The sequence below is a fragment of the Rutidosis leptorrhynchoides genome, chromosome 1, assembly GCF_046630445.1.
Source record: "Rutidosis leptorrhynchoides isolate AG116_Rl617_1_P2 chromosome 1, CSIRO_AGI_Rlap_v1, whole genome shotgun sequence".
Lineage (NCBI taxonomy): Eukaryota > Viridiplantae > Streptophyta > Magnoliopsida > Asterales > Asteraceae > Rutidosis > Rutidosis leptorrhynchoides.
The window spans coordinates 445204283-445222989 of NC_092333.1; the positions used below are offsets into that span (position 1 = coordinate 445204283).

Here is an 18707-nt window from a genome sequence, read left to right on the forward strand (position 1 = left end):
ACACCTTTACTTACCAAAATCCCATGATGATGAATCCATACCAAATGCAAATGTTCCATCAACCTTACTTGCAACCACCCAAAAGATGTACCTATAAGAACTTCCGTGATTGCAAACCCTCCGAGTTTTCTGGAAGTACTGATCCGACTGTAACTCTCAATTGGTTACGAGAAATTGAAAGGGTGTTTGAAGCGTGTCAGTGTGAACCCGAGTTGAAAGTGACGTATGCTAGTCGAATGTTGAAAGGTAGGGCTATGATTTGGTGGGATTCTTTGATTTCCACTATACCAAAGGAGCAAGTGAGTATGATCACGTGGGAGCAGTTTTATGGGAAGGTGTGTGAACAGTATTGTAATCAATTTGATATGAATCGAATCAAGACTGAGTTTCTTGAAATGAAGATGACACCTCAAATGACTATCGATGAAGTGGTAGAGAAGTATATGGATAAACTGAGGTTTGTGCAACAGTGGGTGCCGGATGAAGCATCTCGTATCCAGCATTTTGTTAATGTCATTCTGCCAGAGTACCGAACTTTTGTTAGAACAGCTACATCGTTGTCTCAAGCTGTTGTGATGGCTAAAATGGTAGAAAGTGATGTTCAAGCCGCCAGAAACAGAATGTTTGGTAATGTGCAACAACAAGGTGGGCAAGTATCTGGTCAATCAGGATCCAAATCCAAGAAGTTTAGTGGGTTTAAATCGAAAAGTAAAAGTGGCCAGAGTGGTTCTGGGTCTGGAACAGGTAAAGGCAATTGGTGTCACTCGTGCCGAGCTTCTCACAGTGGTCAGTGTTCTGAGGCTACAAGAAGATGTTTAAAGTGTGGTGTTGTTGGGCATGAGTCTTCAGCATGTCAGTACCCGAATAGTGTGTGTTGGAGTTGTCACAAACCAGGGCATCGTGCTGTTAGTTGTCCGTCCAAGAGTGGTAGTTCCGGGGTAGGGTCAGGAGCGCGTTCAGCATCAGCTGTAGGGTCAACTGCCTCAAGTGGGCAGAAGAGGAAGAACCCTCCAACAGCAGAGGCCAGAGCTTTTCAGATGTCGGTTGAGAATGCTGTGACAACCGAAGAAGTGATCACCGGTATGTTTCTAATCAACTCAATACCTGCTCGCGTATTGTTTGATTGTGGTGCCAATAGGTGTTTTATGTCCTTAGATTTCTGTGCTAAGTTGAATTTACCAGCTACTGTATTACCCAAGCCGGTTAGTGTAGAAGTAGCCGATGGTAAGATCACACCCGTCACAACATATGTGTCTGGGGTTTGTATAGAGATTGAAGGGAAGTCTTTCCCGGTGACTTGCTTAGTGTTGCCTATTCCTAGCTTTGATGTAGTATTAGGAATGGATTGGTTGAGCTCGCTTAGGGCTAATATTAAGTGTGATAGGAAAATGATTACCTTTCGTTCGACCGATGGAACCCGTGTTGTGGCCCGAGGGGAGCGGGGAGGGTATAATTTTCCGTTGATAACCATGATGAAAGCGAAAAAGTCGATGACAAAGGGTTGTGAATCATTTCTTGCATATGTGATTGATGCGAAGAAAGAAAAGAAAACAGTGGCCGATATTCCAATAGTATCAGAATTTCCCGAAGTGTTCCCAGATGAGTTACCAGGTCTGCCGCCGGTAAGGGAAGTCGAATATAAGATTGAGTTGGTTCCTGGAACAACTCCAGTTGCAAAAGCTCCATACCGATTAGCGCCATCTGAAGTCCGTGAAATGATGTCACAAATTCAAGAGTTATTAGATCGTGGGTTTATCCGACCGAGTTCTTCACCGTGGGGTGCTCCGGTATTGTTTGTTAAAAAGAAAGATGGGACAATGCGTATGTGTATTGATTATCGTGAATTGAACAAAAGAACAGTGAAGAATAAGTATCCGTTACCTCGAATAGACGATTTGTTCGATCAGTTACAGGGTGCTTCATTCTTTTCTAAGATAGACTTACGATCCGGATATCATCAGGTTCGTGTTGCTGAATCAGATATACCGAAAACAGCGTTCAGAACAAGGTATGGTCATTATGAATTTCTTGTCATGCCGTTTGGGTTGACGAATGCGCCAGCAATCTTCATGGATCTAATGAATAGAGTGTGTCGTCCGTTCTTAGATAAGTTTGTGATTGTGTTTATAGACGATATACTAGTGTATTCAAAGTCCGAAAGTGAACATGCTGAACATCTGAGACAGGTTTTGAACATGTTGAAACGTGAACAACTATTTGCAAAATTTTCAAAGTGTGAATTTTGGTTACGTGAAGTGCAGTTTTTGGGTCATGTGATTTGTGCCGAGGGTATAAAAGTTGATCCGACAAAGATAGAAGCGGTAATGAATTGGAATTCTCCGAAGACTCCGACTGAGATTAAGAGTTTTCTGGGATTAGCCGGTTATTATCGCAGATTTATCAAGGATTTCTCGAAAATAGCGAGTCCGTTGACTAAGTTGACTCGTAAAGATGTAGCCTTTCGATGGACTGATGAACAGGAAAAGGCTTTTCAGATTTTGAAACAGCTACTGTGTCAGGCACCAGTGTTAGCTTTACCAGAAGGTTCAGACAACTTCGTGGTATACTGTGATGCATCATATGCTGGGTTGGGTTGTGTATTAATGCAAAGAGATAAAGTAATCGCCTACGCCTCGCGACAGTTGAAAGTTCATGAGAAGAATTATCCAGTGCATGATCTTGAAATGGCTGCAGTAGTGTTTGCTTTGAAATTGTGGAGACACTATTTGTATGGAACCCATTGTGTTATATGTACAGATCACAAGAGTTTGCAGTATATCTTCTCACAGAAAGAATTGAATATGCGTCAGAGACGATGGCAAGAGTTGATCAAAGATTACGATTGTGAAATTAAATACCATCCGGGTAAGGCAAATGTGGTTGCAGATGCGCTAAGTCGTAAAAAGTCAAGTGAAAATGTGAAATTTCTTCGTTTGAATATAACTTCAGATTTGATTAACAGTTTAAGAACCATTCAGGCCCGTGCTTTAGAGGACGAACATATTAAATCTGAACAAATGACCAAACGAAAAGTGGACTTAATTGATGACTCACGTAGACTAAAGACCTTAAACAATCGTGTTTGGGTGCCTAAGCTTGGAGATTTGAGGGATTTAATCATGACGGAAGCTCACAAATCCAGATTGACAGTACATCCGGGTAGTAATAAGATGTATCATGATTTGAAAACAGTGTATTGGTGGCCAACAATGAAATCGGATATTGCCCGTTATGTCGAAAAGTGTCATATATGTGCTCAAGTGAAGGCAGAACATCAGAAACCTTATGGTTCGTTACGTCAGTTACAGATTCCAGAGTGGAAATGGGAACATATAACGATGGATTTTGTGACCAAATTACCTCGAACTCAGAAAAGACATGATATGATTTGGGTAATAGTGGATCGTCTAACTAAAAGTGCTCATTTTCTTGCTACTCGTGAAACAGCTTCGTTAAGTGAGTTAGCCGAATTGTATGTGAAAGAAATAGTTAGTCGTCATGGTGTGCCGTTATCGATCGTTTCCGACAGAGATTCCAGATTTGTGTCCAATTTTTGGAATAGTCTTCAACAGAATCTGGGTACACGTGTGAATTTAAGTACAGCATATCATCCACAGACAGACGGACAGAGTGAAAGAACGATACAGACTTTGGAGGATATGTTAAGGGCTTGTGTGTTAGAATATGGTGGTTCGTGGGATACACATTTGCCATTGGTTGAATTCGCGTATAATAATTCATATCATTCGAGCATAGGAATGCCGCCCTATGAAATGTTGTACGGTCGTCGTTGCAGAACTCCGACTTGTTGGTTAGAAGCTGGGGAGAAACAGTTTTCAGGTCCCGAAATTGTTCAAATGACAGCCGAAAAAGTTGCAATTGCGAGAGAAAAGTTGAAAGCCGCTAGAGATAGGCAGAAAATGTATGCTGATCCGCGTAGACGTCCGGTAACCTTTAATGTGGGTGAACGAGTGTATCTAAAAGTTTCGCCGTGGAAAGGGGTTATCAGATTCGGTAAACGTGGTAAGTTAGCACCTAGATTTATTGGTCCGTTTCCGATCAGTGAAGTGTTAAATGATCAGACTGTGGTGTTAGATCTTCCGCCAGAGTTAGCCGGTATTCATAATACATTTAACGTATGTTATCTTCGTAAGTGTAAAGTCGACGATGAAACGCAACTTCTTCCTTTAGAAGATTTAAGGGTCGATTTAAATAAGAAATTGGTGGAAGAGCCGGTCCGTGTAGTTGACCGAAAGGTGACTAAGTTGAGAAATAAAGAGATACCGATGGTGTTGATCGAGTGGAAACACAGTTTAGGTTCGAATCTTACGTGGGAGACAGAAGAGTTGATGAAGGCCCGTTACCCTCATTTGTTTGACCAAGACCAGATTCCGAGGACGGAATCTTCTTAAGGGGGGTGGATTTGTAACGGACTGAAACCCGAGCTAGTTGTAAGTTGTCTATCTTGCCCTTAGGGTTATGCTTAGTTTTAAGTGCTTTTATTTTAATTATTTTATTGGTGTTATTTTATTAATTGGTTAAGACCAGTTTGTGACAAGGGTCCCAGAACAGGTTTGTTTATTTTATTTGGACCTCGTTTGGGCTACCTAATCTTGTGCGAAAGATTTTAGATAACTGGTAAATACCCGTGTGTGATGGGGTATTATTTTTTTAACACATAAAAGTGTAATATCTAGATATTTCCATCCATTTCACATTATTTCCCAAAAAACTAGTACGTACCTAACTTATTTCCTCTCAAATCCTAAATTATTCCAAGCTAGAAATTTGATTGTAAGGCTTTAAGGATTGATTCATATCATCCTTGTGATCATCTAATCAGGTTTGTTTACTTGAATCCTTGCTTTGATTTTTGAATAAATGGGTTTTTTTGTGTTCTTGAATAAAAGTGTGATTTTAAGCTTGAATCTTCATATTTGGTGTTTGTTATGCTTAATTGATGTTAGAAATAGCTTATATATATGTTTGGTAGCTTCCATATACTTAAAATTTGTTCAAAATCGCTTAAAAATTGAGTTTTGGGCAAAAAATCATCAAAATCAGCGAAATTGGTTCGAAATCCAGTTTGCTACAGTACCCGAGTTGCTACAGTACCCGAGTTGCTACAGTACCCGAGTTGCTACAGTACCGAGTTGCTACAGTGTCACTATTCGCTACAGTGCCACTATTTGCTACAGTACCGAGTTGCAACAGTACCGAGTTGCTACAGTACCGGAGTTGCTACAGTACCGAGTTGCTACAGTGTTACTATTTGCTACAGTGTCACTATTTGCTACAGTACTTTTATGAAATTGAAACGGGCGTAACTTTCAAAACGTAACTCCGTTTTTGATGAATAAACTATCGTTAGAATCGCAATAAAGAATACTTTTCAATGGTGAACTTTTAAGAACCTAGATCAAACTGTTTTTGGGTCGGAAAAGGAGTTTTAGTGTGTATGTCGTGTTTTGCACGCACCTGTATGCCATTATTGAATGGAGTCATGATGTAGATTCATAAAATTATGAATATATGGTGTTATGACCTAGTTTATAGTATGATTTGATTATACTATTGATTGAGATATGTATATTGACTTCGTTGTGTTGTTCTCAGGTGATAAGAACAAGGAAGAAGCTCAGAAGTAAGATAACTGAGCTGTAGCTGGTAATCGGTGAGTGGGTCTATCTCCGGATAGAGTTTAAGTAGCATATCATGCTACCGTGTTTTACTCTTTTACCATGCATAGTGTAAAGTTGCCATGTTAGATTATATTGTATACCTATTGCTGTTTGTGAATTGTGTGTACACTGTGTGAATGGCACCAGTCGTGCTTAGGGGAGACTGGGGACTCTTGACTGTGCTTAGGTGAGGTCAGAGTTCGTATGAGGTCAACCGTGCTTAGGTGAGGTTGGGTCCATAGGCTACTGATTGTGAGTATAGTGTGAACGATGCACCCCCTGCATCTGGATATCTATACTGTGATTGAGTAGCAGGGACTATCGGTAGACTCAGGCCCGATCAGCTGGGAGTCGTGTGCTCGTACAAGCCGCCGATTCTCGTATTGCCTTATTGTTTGCTAGTTGGTAGTTAGCAAGTATTGTTGTTAGTATATAGCTTGTGTGTGGCTTAAGCTATATCTGTTAGATAGATTCCATTCACTTAGCGGTGCGCTAATCCCCCACATATTCTCCCCTTGCAGGTTTAGGTACTGTTAGTTGGGAAGAGTGTTGTTGCAGGAGACATGTTTGACAACCCAACTCTGATGTGGACTTTTGTATAAATCATGTTTACTTGTAACACCGGCCATTTTTTTTTTTTTTTTTTAAACACAGCGGAAGACTTTATTAGCAAACACAATATAAGTCACGTCATTACCTTAATCTGAGTAATTAAGTTTAATTTTACACAACGGTGTTACGTTATTACAAAACATTATTTATACAAAAGTCCACATCAGAGTTGGGTTGTCAAACATGTCTCCTGCAACAACACCCATCCCGACTAGCAGTACCTAAACCTGCAAGGGGAGAATATGTGGGGGATTAGCGCACCGCTAAGTGAATGGAATCTATCTAACAGATACAGCTTAAGTCACACACAAGCTATATACTAACAACAACACATGCTAACTACCAACTAGCATACAATAAGGCAATACGAGGATCGGCGGCTTGTACGAGCACACGACTCCCAGCTGATCGGCCCTGAGTCTACCGATAGTCCCTGCTACTCAATCACAGTATAGATATCCAGATGCAGGGGGTGCATCGTTCACACTATACTCACAATCAGTAGCCTATGGACCCAACCTCACCTAAGCACGGTTGACCTCATACGAACTCTGACCTCTCCTAAGCACGGTCTAGAGTCCCCAGTCTCCCTAAGCACGACTGGTGCCATTCACACAGTGTACACATAATTCACAAACAGCAATAGGCATACATTATAATCTAACATGGCAACTTTATACTATGCATGGTAAAAGAGTATAACACAGTAGCATGATATGCTACTTAAACTCTATCCGGAGATAGTCCCACTCACCGATTACCAGCTACAGCTCAGTTATCTTACTTCTGAGCTTCTTCCTTGTTCTTATCACCTGAGAACAACACAACGAAGTCAATATACATATCTCAATCAATAGTATAATCAAATCATACTATAAACTAGGTCATAACACCATATATTCATAATTTTATGAATCTACATCATGACTCCATTCAATAATGGCATACAGGTGCGTGCAAAACACGACATACACACTAAAACTCCTTTTCCGACCCAAAAACAGTTTGATCTAGGTTCTTAAAAGTTCACCATTGAAAAGTATTCTTTATTACGATTCTAACGATAGTTTATTCATCAAAAACGGAGTTACGTTTTGAAAGTTACGCCCGTTTCAATTTCATAAAAGTACTGTAGCAAATAGTGACACTGTAGCAAATAGTAACACTGTAGCAACTCGGTACTGTAGCAACTCGGGTACTGTAGCAACTCGGGTACTGTTGCAACTTAACACTGTAGCAACTCGGTACTGTAGCAACTCGGGTACTGTAGCAACTCGGGTACTGTAGCAACTCGGTACTGTAGCAAATAGTGACACTGTAGCGAATAGTAACACTGTAGCAACTCGGGTACTGTAGCAACTGGGTTTCGAACCAATTTCGCTGATTTTGATGATTTTTTGCCCAAAACTCAATTTTTAAGCGATTTTGAACAAATTTTAAGCATATGGAAGCTACCAAACATATATATAAGCTATTTCTAACATCAATTAAGCATAACAAACACCAAATATGAAGATTCAAGCTTAAAATCACACTTTTATTCAAGAACACAAAAAAAACCCATTTATTCAAGAATCAAAGCAAGGATTCAAGTAAACAAACCTGATTAGATGATCACAAGGATGATATGAATCAATCCTTAAAGCCTTACAATCAAATTTCTAGCTTGGAATAATTTAGGATTTGAGAGGAAATAAGTTAGGTACGTACTAGTTTTTGGGAAATAATGTGAAATGGATGGAAATATCTAGATATTACACTTTTATGTGTTAAAAAAATAATACCCCATCACACACGGGTATTTACCAGTTATCTAAAATCTTTCGCACAAGATTAGGTAGCCCAAACGAGGTCCAAATAAAATAAACAAACCTGTTCTGGGACCCTTGTCACAAACTGGTCTTAACCAATTAATAAAATAACACCAATAAAATAATTAAAATAAAAGCACTTAAAACTAAGCATAACCCTAAGGGCAAGATAGACAACTTACAACTAGCTCGGGTTTCAGTCTGTTACAAATCCACCCCCCTTAAGAAGATTCCGTCCTCGGAATCTGGTCTTGGTCAAACAAATGAGGGTAACGGGCCTTCATCAACTCTTCTGTCTCCCACGTAAGATTCGAACCTAAACTGTGTTTCCACTCGATCAACACCATCGGTATCTCTTTATTTCTCAACTTAGTCACCTTTCGGTCAACTACACGGACCGGCTCTTCCACCAATTTCTTATTTAAATCGACCCTTAAATCTTCTAAAGGAAGAAGTTGCGTTTCATCGTCGACTTTACACTTACGAAGATAACATACGTTAAATGTATTATGAATACCGGCTAACTCTGGCGGAAGATCTAACACCACAGTCTGATCATTTAACACTTCACTGATCGGAAACGGACCAATAAATCTAGGTGCTAACTTACCACGTTTACCGAATCTGATAACCCCTTTCCACGGCGAAACTTTTAGATACACTCGTTCACCCACATTAAAGGTTACCGGACGTCTACGCGGATCAGCATACATTTTCTGCCTATCTCTAGCGGCTTTCAACTTTTCTCTCGCAATTGCAACTTTTTCGGCTGTCATTTGAACAATTTCGGGACCTGAAAACTGTTTCTCCCCAGCTTCTAACCAACAAGTCGGAGTTCTGCAACGACGACCGTACAACATTTCATAGGGCGGCATTCCTATGCTCGAATGATATGAATTATTATACGCGAATTCAACCAATGGCAAATGTGTATCCCACGAACCACCATATTCTAACACACAAGCCCTTAACATATCCTCCAAAGTCTGTATCGTTCTTTCACTCTGTCCGTCTGTCTGTGGATGATATGCTGTACTTAAATTCACACGTGTACCCAGATTCTGTTGAAGACTATTCCAAAAATTGGACACAAATCTGGAATCTCTGTCGGAAACGATCGATAACGGCACACCATGACGACTAACTATTTCTTTCACATACAATTCGGCTAACTCACTTAACGAAGCTGTTTCACGAGTAGCAAGAAAATGAGCACTTTTAGTTAGACGATCCACTATTACCCAAATCATATCATGTCTTTTCTGAGTTCGAGGTAATTTGGTCACAAAATCCATCGTTATATGTTCCCATTTCCACTCTGGAATCTGTAACTGACGTAACGAACCATAAGGTTTCTGATGTTCTGCCTTCACTTGAGCACATATATGACACTTTTCGACATAACGGGCAATATCCGATTTCATTGTTGGCCACCAATACACTGTTTTCAAATCATGATACATCTTATTACTACCCGGATGTACTGTCAATCTGGATTTGTGAGCTTCCGTCATGATTAAATCCCTCAAATCTCCAAGCTTAGGCACCCAAACACGATTGTTTAAGGTCTTTAGTCTACGTGAGTCATCAATTAAGTCCACTTTTCGTTTGGTCATTTGTTCAGATTTAATATGTTCGTCCTCTAAAGCACGGGCCTGAATGGTTCTTAAACTGTTAATCAAATCTGAAGTTATATTCAAACGAAGAAATTTCACATTTTCACTTGACTTTTTACGACTTAGCGCATCTGCAACCACATTTGCCTTACCCGGATGGTATTTAATTTCACAATCGTAATCTTTGATCAACTCTTGCCATCGTCTCTGACGCATATTCAATTCTTTCTGTGAGAAGATATACTGCAAACTCTTGTGATCTGTACATATAACACAATGGGTTCCATACAAATAGTGTCTCCACAATTTCAAAGCAAACACTACTGCAGCCATTTCAAGATCATGCACTGGATAATTCTTCTCATGAACTTTCAACTGTCGCGAGGCGTAGGCGATTACTTTATCTCTTTGCATTAATACACAACCCAACCCAGCATATGATGCATCACAGTATACCACGAAGTTGTCTGAACCTTCTGGTAAAGCTAACACTGGTGCCTGACACAGTAGCTGTTTCAAAATCTGAAAAGCCTTTTCCTGTTCATCAGTCCATCGAAAGGCTACATCTTTACGAGTCAACTTAGTCAACGGACCCGCTATTTTCGAGAAATCCTTGATAAATCTGCGATAATAACCGGCTAATCCCAGAAAACTCTTAATCTCAGTCGGAGTCTTCGGAGAATTCCAATTCATTACCGCTTCTATCTTTGTCGGATCAACTTTTATACCCTCGGCACAAATCACATGACCCAAAAACTGCACTTCACGTAACCAAAATTCACACTTTGAAAATTTTGCAAATAGTTGTTCACGTTTCAACATGTTCAAAACCTGTCTCAGATGTTCAGCATGTTCACTTTCGGACTTTGAATACACTAGTATATCGTCTATAAACACAATCACAAACTTATCTAAGAACGGACGACACACTCTATTCATTAGATCCATGAAGATTGCTGGCGCATTCGTCAACCCAAACGGCATGACAAGAAATTCATAATGACCATACCTTGTTCTGAACGCTGTTTTCGGTATATCTGATTCAGCAACACGAACCTGATGATATCCGGATCGTAAGTCTATCTTAGAAAAGAATGAAGCACCCTGTAACTGATCGAACAAATCGTCTATTCGAGGTAACGGATACTTATTCTTCACTGTTCTTTTGTTCAATTCACGATAATCAATACACATACGCATTGTCCCATCTTTCTTTTTAACAAACAATACCGGAGCACCCCACGGTGAAGAACTCGGTCGGATAAACCCACGATCTAATAACTCTTGAATTTGTGACATCATTTCACGGACTTCAGATGGCGCTAATCGGTATGGAGCTTTTGCAACTGGAGTTGTTCCAGGAACCAACTCAATCTTATATTCGACTTCCCTTACCGGCGGCAGACCTGGTAACTCATCTGGGAACACTTCGGGAAATTCTGATACTATTGGAATATCGGCCACTGTTTTCTTTTCTTTCTTCGCATCAATCACATATGCAAGAAATGATTCACAACCCTTTGTCATCGACTTTTTCGCTTTCATCATGGTTATCAACGGAAAATTATACCCTCCCCGCTCCCCTCGGGCCACAACACGGGTTCCATCGGTCGAACGAAAGGTAATCATTTTCCTATCACACTTAATATTAGCCCTAAGCGAGCTCAACCAATCCATTCCTAATACTACATCAAAGCTAGGAATAGGCAACACTAAGCAAGTCACCGGGAAAGACTTCCCTTCAATCTCTATACAAACCCCAGACACATATGTTGTGACGGGTGTGATCTTACCATCGGCTACTTCTACACTAACCGGCTTGGGTAATACAGTAGCTGGTAAATTCAACTTAGCACAGAAATCTAAGGACATAAAACACCTATTGGCACCACAATCAAACAATACGCGAGCAGGTATTGAGTTGATTAGAAACATACCGGTGATCACTTCTTCGGTTGTCACAGCATTCTCAACCGACATCTGAAAAGCTCTGGCCTCTGCTGTTGGAGGGTTCTTCCTCTTCTGCCCACTTGAGGCAGTTGACCCTACAGCTGATGCTGAACGCGCTCCTGACCCTACCCCGGAACTACCACTCTTGGACGGACAACTAACAGCACGATGCCCTGGTTTGTGACAACTCCAACACACACTATTCGGGTACTGACATGCTGAAGACTCATGCCCAACAACACCACACTTTAAACATCTTCTTGTAGCCTCAGAACACTGACCACTGTGAGAAGCTCGGCACGAGTGACACCAATTGCCTTTACCTGTTCCAGACCCAGAACCAGCTTCAGAATCAAATACCTAACCAATATTATACGCCACCACAAAACACCTTTACTTACCAAAATCCCATGATGATGAATCCATACCAAATGCAAATGTTCCATCAACCTTACTTGCAACCACCCAAAAGATGTACCTATAAGAACTTCCGTGATTGCAAACCCTCCGAGTTTTCTGGAAGTACTGATCCGACTGTAACTCTCAATTGGTTACGAGAAATTGAAAGGGTGTTTGAAGCGTGTCAGTGTGAACCCGAGTTGAAAGTGACGTATGCTAGTCGAATGTTGAAAGGTAGGGCTATGATTTGGTGGGATTCTTTGATTTCCACTATACCAAAGGAGCAAGTGAGTATGATCACGTGGGAGCAGTTTTATGGGAAGGTGTGTGAACAGTATTGTAATCAATTTGATATGAATCGAATCAAGACTGAGTTTCTTGAAATGAAGATGACACCTCAAATGACTATCGATGAAGTGGTAGAGAAGTATATGGATAAACTGAGGTTTGTGCAACAGTGGGTGCCGGATGAAGCATCTCGTATCCAGCATTTTGTTAATGTCATTCTGCCAGAGTACCGAACTTTTGTTAGAACAGCTACATCGTTGTCTCAAGCTGTTGTGATGGCTAAAATGGTAGAAAGTGATGTTCAAGCCGCCAGAAACAGAATGTTTGGTAATGTGCAACAACAAGGTGGGCAAGTATCTGGTCAATCAGGATCCAAATCCAAGAAGTTTAGTGGGTTTAAATAACGCGTCATACCAGAAGAGGTATCCACACCCTTATAAGGAGTGCTTTGTTTTCCTCTCCCACCGATGTGGGACGAGTCTGTTACAACTCTCCCCCCCTTCGGGACACTGCGTCCCCGCAGTGCACATCGATGCGGGCCCCAGCTCTGATACCAACTTGTAACACCGGGCATTTTTTTTTTTTAAAACACAGCGGAAGACTTTATTAGCAAACACACTATAAGTCACGTCATTACGTTTAAGTTTACACAACGGTGTTACGTTATTACAAAACATGATTTATACAAAAGTCCACATCAGAGTTGGGTTGTCGAACATGTCTCCTGCAACAACACCCTTCCCAACTAACAGTACCTAAACCTGCAAGGGGAGAATATGTGGGGGATTAGCGCACCGCTAAGTGAATGGAATCTATCTAACAGATATAGCTTAAGCCACACACAAGCTATATACTAACAACAATACTTGCTAACTACCAACTAGCAAACAATAAGGCAATACGAGGATCGGCGGCTTGTACGAGCACACGACTCCCAGCTGATCGGGCCTGAGTCTACCGATAGTCCCTGCTACTCAATCACAGTATAGATATCCAGATGCAGGGGGTGCATCGTTCACACTATACTCACAATCAGTAGCCTATGGACCCAACCTCACCTAAGCACGGTTGACCTCATACGAACTCTGACCTCACCTAAGCACAGTCAAGAGTCCCCAGTCTCCCCTAAGCACGACTGGTGCCATTCACACAGTGTAGACACAATTCACAAACAGCAATAGGCATACAATATAATCTAACATGGCAACTTTACACTATGCATGGTAAAAGAGTAAAACACGGTAGCATGATATGCTACTTAAACTCTATCCGGAGATAGACCCACTCACCGATTACCAGCTACAGCTCAGTTATCTTACTTCTGAGCTTCTTCCTTGTTCTTATCACCTGAGAACAACACAACGAAGTCAATATACATATCTCAATCAATAGTATAATCAAATCATACTATAAACTAGGTCATAACACCATATATTCATAATTTTATGAATCTACATCATGACTCCATTCAATAATGGCATACAGGTGCGTGCAAAACACGACATACACACTAAAACTCCTTTTCCGACCCAAAAATAGTTTGATTTAGTTTCTTAAAAGTTCATCATTGAAAAGTACTCTTCAATATGATTCCAACGATATTTGATTCATCAAAAACGGAGTTACGGTTTGAAAGTTACGCCCGTTTCAATTTCATAAAAGTACTGTAGCAAATAGTGACACTGTAGCAATTCGTTTACTGTAGCAACTCGGGTACTGTAGCAACTCGGGTACTGTAGCAAACTGGGTTTCGAACCAATTTCGCTGATTTTGATGATTTTTTGCCCAAAACTCAATTTTTAAGCGATTTTGAACAAATTTTAAGCATATGGAAGCTACCAAACATATATATAAGCTATTTCTAACATCAATTAAGCATAACAAACACCAAATATGAAGATTCAAGCTTAAAATCACACTTTTATTCAAGAACACAAAAAAACCCATTTATTCAAAAATCAAAGCAAGGATTCAAGTAAACAAACCTGATTTTTTTTTTTTTTTTTTTTTTTTTTTTTTTTTTTTTTTTTTTTTTTATAAAATAATTTTATTCCGTGATACCAAAGGGTCAACTATCCACCGACCGTCCAACTGAACCCTTATTCAGTATCATTATTAATATTTTATTATTTTCTTTATTGTTTATTTTACCCAACACTGTTTCACCTAAGTGAAACCGAACACCCGTCTGACACTGGCTAACCGTTTAGTTCCAGGGTAATACATGTGTCAACCGATACTAACGATTCTTACTCAGGGTACCCGACCAGAATCCCTCGGTAACAGCCCTTACCACCCGGTCATCGGTCCGTATGACCCTGACATCTGACTCTTGTCTTCCTTACCTGGGACGCATCTGTAATCTGAAGCTTATCTGAAGCGCTGCCTGTTTTCGGGGCGTGGGGTCACAGTGTCACCGTCACTATCAGCCGTACCTGTACTGCACAACATCTCACACCAAAGCTTAGTATAACACTGGTTAGCTTCCTACAACTAACACCGATATACCTATCACATTCACTTGAACCGTCCCCCAAGATATGTTTGACTAAACTCACGGTTCGGGAACGTGTCACTTCCGCGAACACGCTGCCGAACCTATGCTCTGATACCAAGTTAACATCACCATCAGCCCGTAGTATGATATTGTCCGCTTTGGACACAAGCCGATCACCGACGGGCTACCCGCGCACGAGTACAACCCCGGATCGCACTTCAACCTCACGGATTTGCTTCTCGGGTAAACACCCTCAAAACGCGTCATACCAGAAGAGGTATCCACACCCTTATAAGGAGTGCTTTGTTTTCCTCTCCCACCGATGTGGGACGAGTCTGTTACATACTCGATAGTTAAAAGAGGCAAACCAAATAAAACTAAAGAGACCAACTTCCTATGTATAACCTATTTTATTTGTTTAATACATATATAGATAACTATTTAGCGAAACTAGTATGTATTAAACAATAAAAATGCTACTATAATATGAAAACTGATATGGCTCATCTAAATAATTGATAAGTCAACTTGTACGATATGTTTCAGTTAATAAAAGTTCTAAGATTTTCAATGTTCGGGTTACCCTAGAGGACGAGTAATCCGACCACATACTCTATAAAAATAAAAGTAAAAATGTTGACGGGTTGAGTACAAAAGTAAAACTAAAAAGATATACGAAAATACATACGATACAACCATAACAAGTTAATTCATTCTAAAAACGTAAGTCGGCCTTATATAACCACGAAATAATAAGTTTATTGGTGACTTGACTGATTCTAAGAGCCTAAATCAAATTTCAAGCAGGATTTAAAATCCATGAAAATTTGATTTTACCATTTTCATGGCGTCTCAATTTTATTTTTAATTTAATTTTATTTTTTTGAAAAACTTTTTCCTACTTATTGGCAGGAGGTCCACTCGAAAGCAATCTCTCTATCCGTCGAACAGAGAGAGAGATGTCTTTCTCTACTTTTGAGAGTGTTTTCACTCTGGGTGGAGAAATGACTTGTCTTTATTCCAGGATAGAGGAAGGATTATCTACATCTCACCTCTCCTATACACCACTTATGTGATATTGAATTTTGTTGTTGTTGTTGTTGTTGTTGTTGTATATACTCCGTATATGTTAATTTATCAAAAAAAATTATACAGTCATATCAATCAAAATAAGAGTAGGTAAGTATCTCCAACTACCTTTATTAATTATTATTATTATTTTTTTTAATTTAGTTGGGTTTGTGATTAATCTATCTACTACTCCGTATATAAAGTATCAAGGATTTGTCTTTTTAAGAATTCCTTGGTGCCCAAGGTGCAAGTACACATCATACATCATAGGTACCTTCTACGGAACAGTGAAATTTGTCAATTCACATACTCCGTAATTTGTTTCTATAAATATAAATAAATATGAAATTAAATAAGATAACTACAGAGTACAGAATGTGTTATATGGAACTGATATTTCCAAATTCATTTTTGATAAATCCACTTAAGTTTACTGCTATGCCCTTAAATAATGTGTTATACAAGTTTTATGTTAGAATTTATTTGAGGATATTTTAGGGAGATGTATTCAAAGAGTTGTGGATCAATCAAAATTGCATTTGGAAATATCATCTCCCGTGTTATATACTTATATATTCTGAGATGTCTATCAAGCATAGTAGGGAGATATCATCATATAAACGTATCATAATATTTAATTAGTATATATATTTTGTTACCCTGTTTAGAAACATGACTAAAATATCCCCAATCTTCTGGCTAATTTTTCAAACAACTTTACTTGTTTTACTATCAAAACAACTCAGCTCATAAATTTCAGAATACGTAATTAATTAAAACTTGTATAAAAAAGTAAATAATAGATTAATTTAGTAAGGATTATGCAAGTGATAATAATTATAATTATAAAAGAATTTAATTCTTAATTAAAAACATTTTAACGAATCACACAAAAACATATACTGTACGGTCTTTTAGGTGCAAGATCTTTAAAGTACACATTTCGATTTTTTAAAATACATAAAATTGTATATACTTGGTGAACAAGCCATAAGCCATAATAAAAAGATAAAATTTCATCGATACAAACGAGTCTTTTAAAAACTCAAAAGATATTTCCTACCATTTCTCATATTTTTGCTATTTACACTCATTTATTAAAAGTTCAAACATAATATTTATATATTTCCACTTATCACTCCCTCTCTTTTAGCTCCGACCGTTTCATATTTCATTATTCCTTTCCGTTAATTACTATTCTTCTTTTAAACATTCTTCATTTGTTTTAATTTTCTGTTATTATTAAAACCCCCCATATGATCAAATCCAATGGACCATCAATTTCAGGGTTCTTCTAATTCTCAACTTACAATTAATCATTCAATAACAACCAAACAACATTCAAATCATACCCATTCACCCAAAATGGTTTCCATATCTATGATGGATCGTGACGCAACAGATTCTTCAAGTGATGAAGATAATACCAAGAAATTGGGTCACCGGAAAATTAAAAAGTATGTTAGAGTCATTAAATTGGAATCAAATTGTTGTACAAATGATGGCGGGAAGAAGAAATTGAGTCGCCGGAAAAAAGCTCCGGCGACGGTGGTGGTCGGAAGTGGTACCGGTGAACGGAAGTATAGGGGTGTAAGGCGGCGGCGGTGGGGAAGGTGGGCTGCGGAGATTCGTGATCCGGTTAAGGGGCTTAGAGTTTGGTTAGGTACTTATGATACGGCGGAAGAGGCTGCTTTAGTTTACGATCGTAAAGCAATTGAATTACGTGGATCGCAAGCTCAAACGAACTTTTTGCAACCGCCACAAGGGGCGGCAATGCCACCACCACCACCAAGGCGGTTATATGATACCAGTGTGGTATATGATGAAAGTTCAGGTAATAATCTGCCGGAACTTTCATCGCCTACGTCAGTTTTACGTTTTAATAAAACCGACGAGGTATCTGAAGAACTAAAAACTGAACCGAATCAAACTGAATCGGTTACTACTTGTCCCTTTTCCAATGATTATTTAAATTACGATTCAAATTTAGAATGTGATGTCTTTGATTTTCGGATTGCTTCACCAATGATGGTAGAAGAACTTGACTTTCCTCACAAAATCGATTCGGAATCGAGCAAAATCTTATCGGAACTCAATGAAGACTTCAATTCATGGGCGTGGGATGTCGATAGTTTCTTCGAAGATCCTCTCACTACAAAATAATTGGTTTATTTTTCGTACAGTTTTAACAACTTATATGAATAGTTTTTAATCACTATGATGGTTTATGTTAAAAGCAATTCACATAAGTTTATTAAGAGTGCCTAAAGAAAAAAAAATGATTTAGTACAAAATTAAGCTAGGATTTTTGTCTATAGATCAAGTACTACATAGTTTTGTGCTTAAGTAATTTCTAGCAATAAGATCTTTTGATGTTAACTAGACGATAGTGATGTCATGAATGTTTGTTTTATCGTGTCATAAGTGTTATATATATATATATATATATATATATATATATATATATATATATATATATATATATATATATATATATATATATATATATATATATTATATTATATATATATGCGTATAGATTGTATGAAATAACCTTAGTTTAACAAAGATTTACATCTGTACAAGTTAAAGATTCTATATGTGTTATAGTGTGACCGCAGTACAAGCACATGATGCATGAGTTGAAATTACTTTGGACAACTATTCATTGAATTTATATGTGTAACGGTTGCGATTATTTTACATTGACACTGAAGTTATATCGGTTAATTATTTGACGGGTTGGAACAATTAGTAACGCGTAGGAATTTTCTAATTAAGA

At 38.8% G+C, this 18707-nt stretch overlaps 1 protein-coding gene across 1 annotated transcript; it reads left to right on the forward strand.

Moving 5' to 3' along the window:
• Positions 1-17194: 17194 nt before the first annotated feature.
• On the forward strand, positions 17195-18088 carry LOC139902966 (ethylene-responsive transcription factor CRF5-like). The gene has a single exon (XM_071885698.1). It carries the CDS (start codon positions 17195-17197, stop codon positions 18086-18088), a length of 894 nt encoding a protein of 297 aa, XP_071741799.1.
• The last annotated feature ends 619 nt before the right edge of the window (positions 18089-18707 follow it).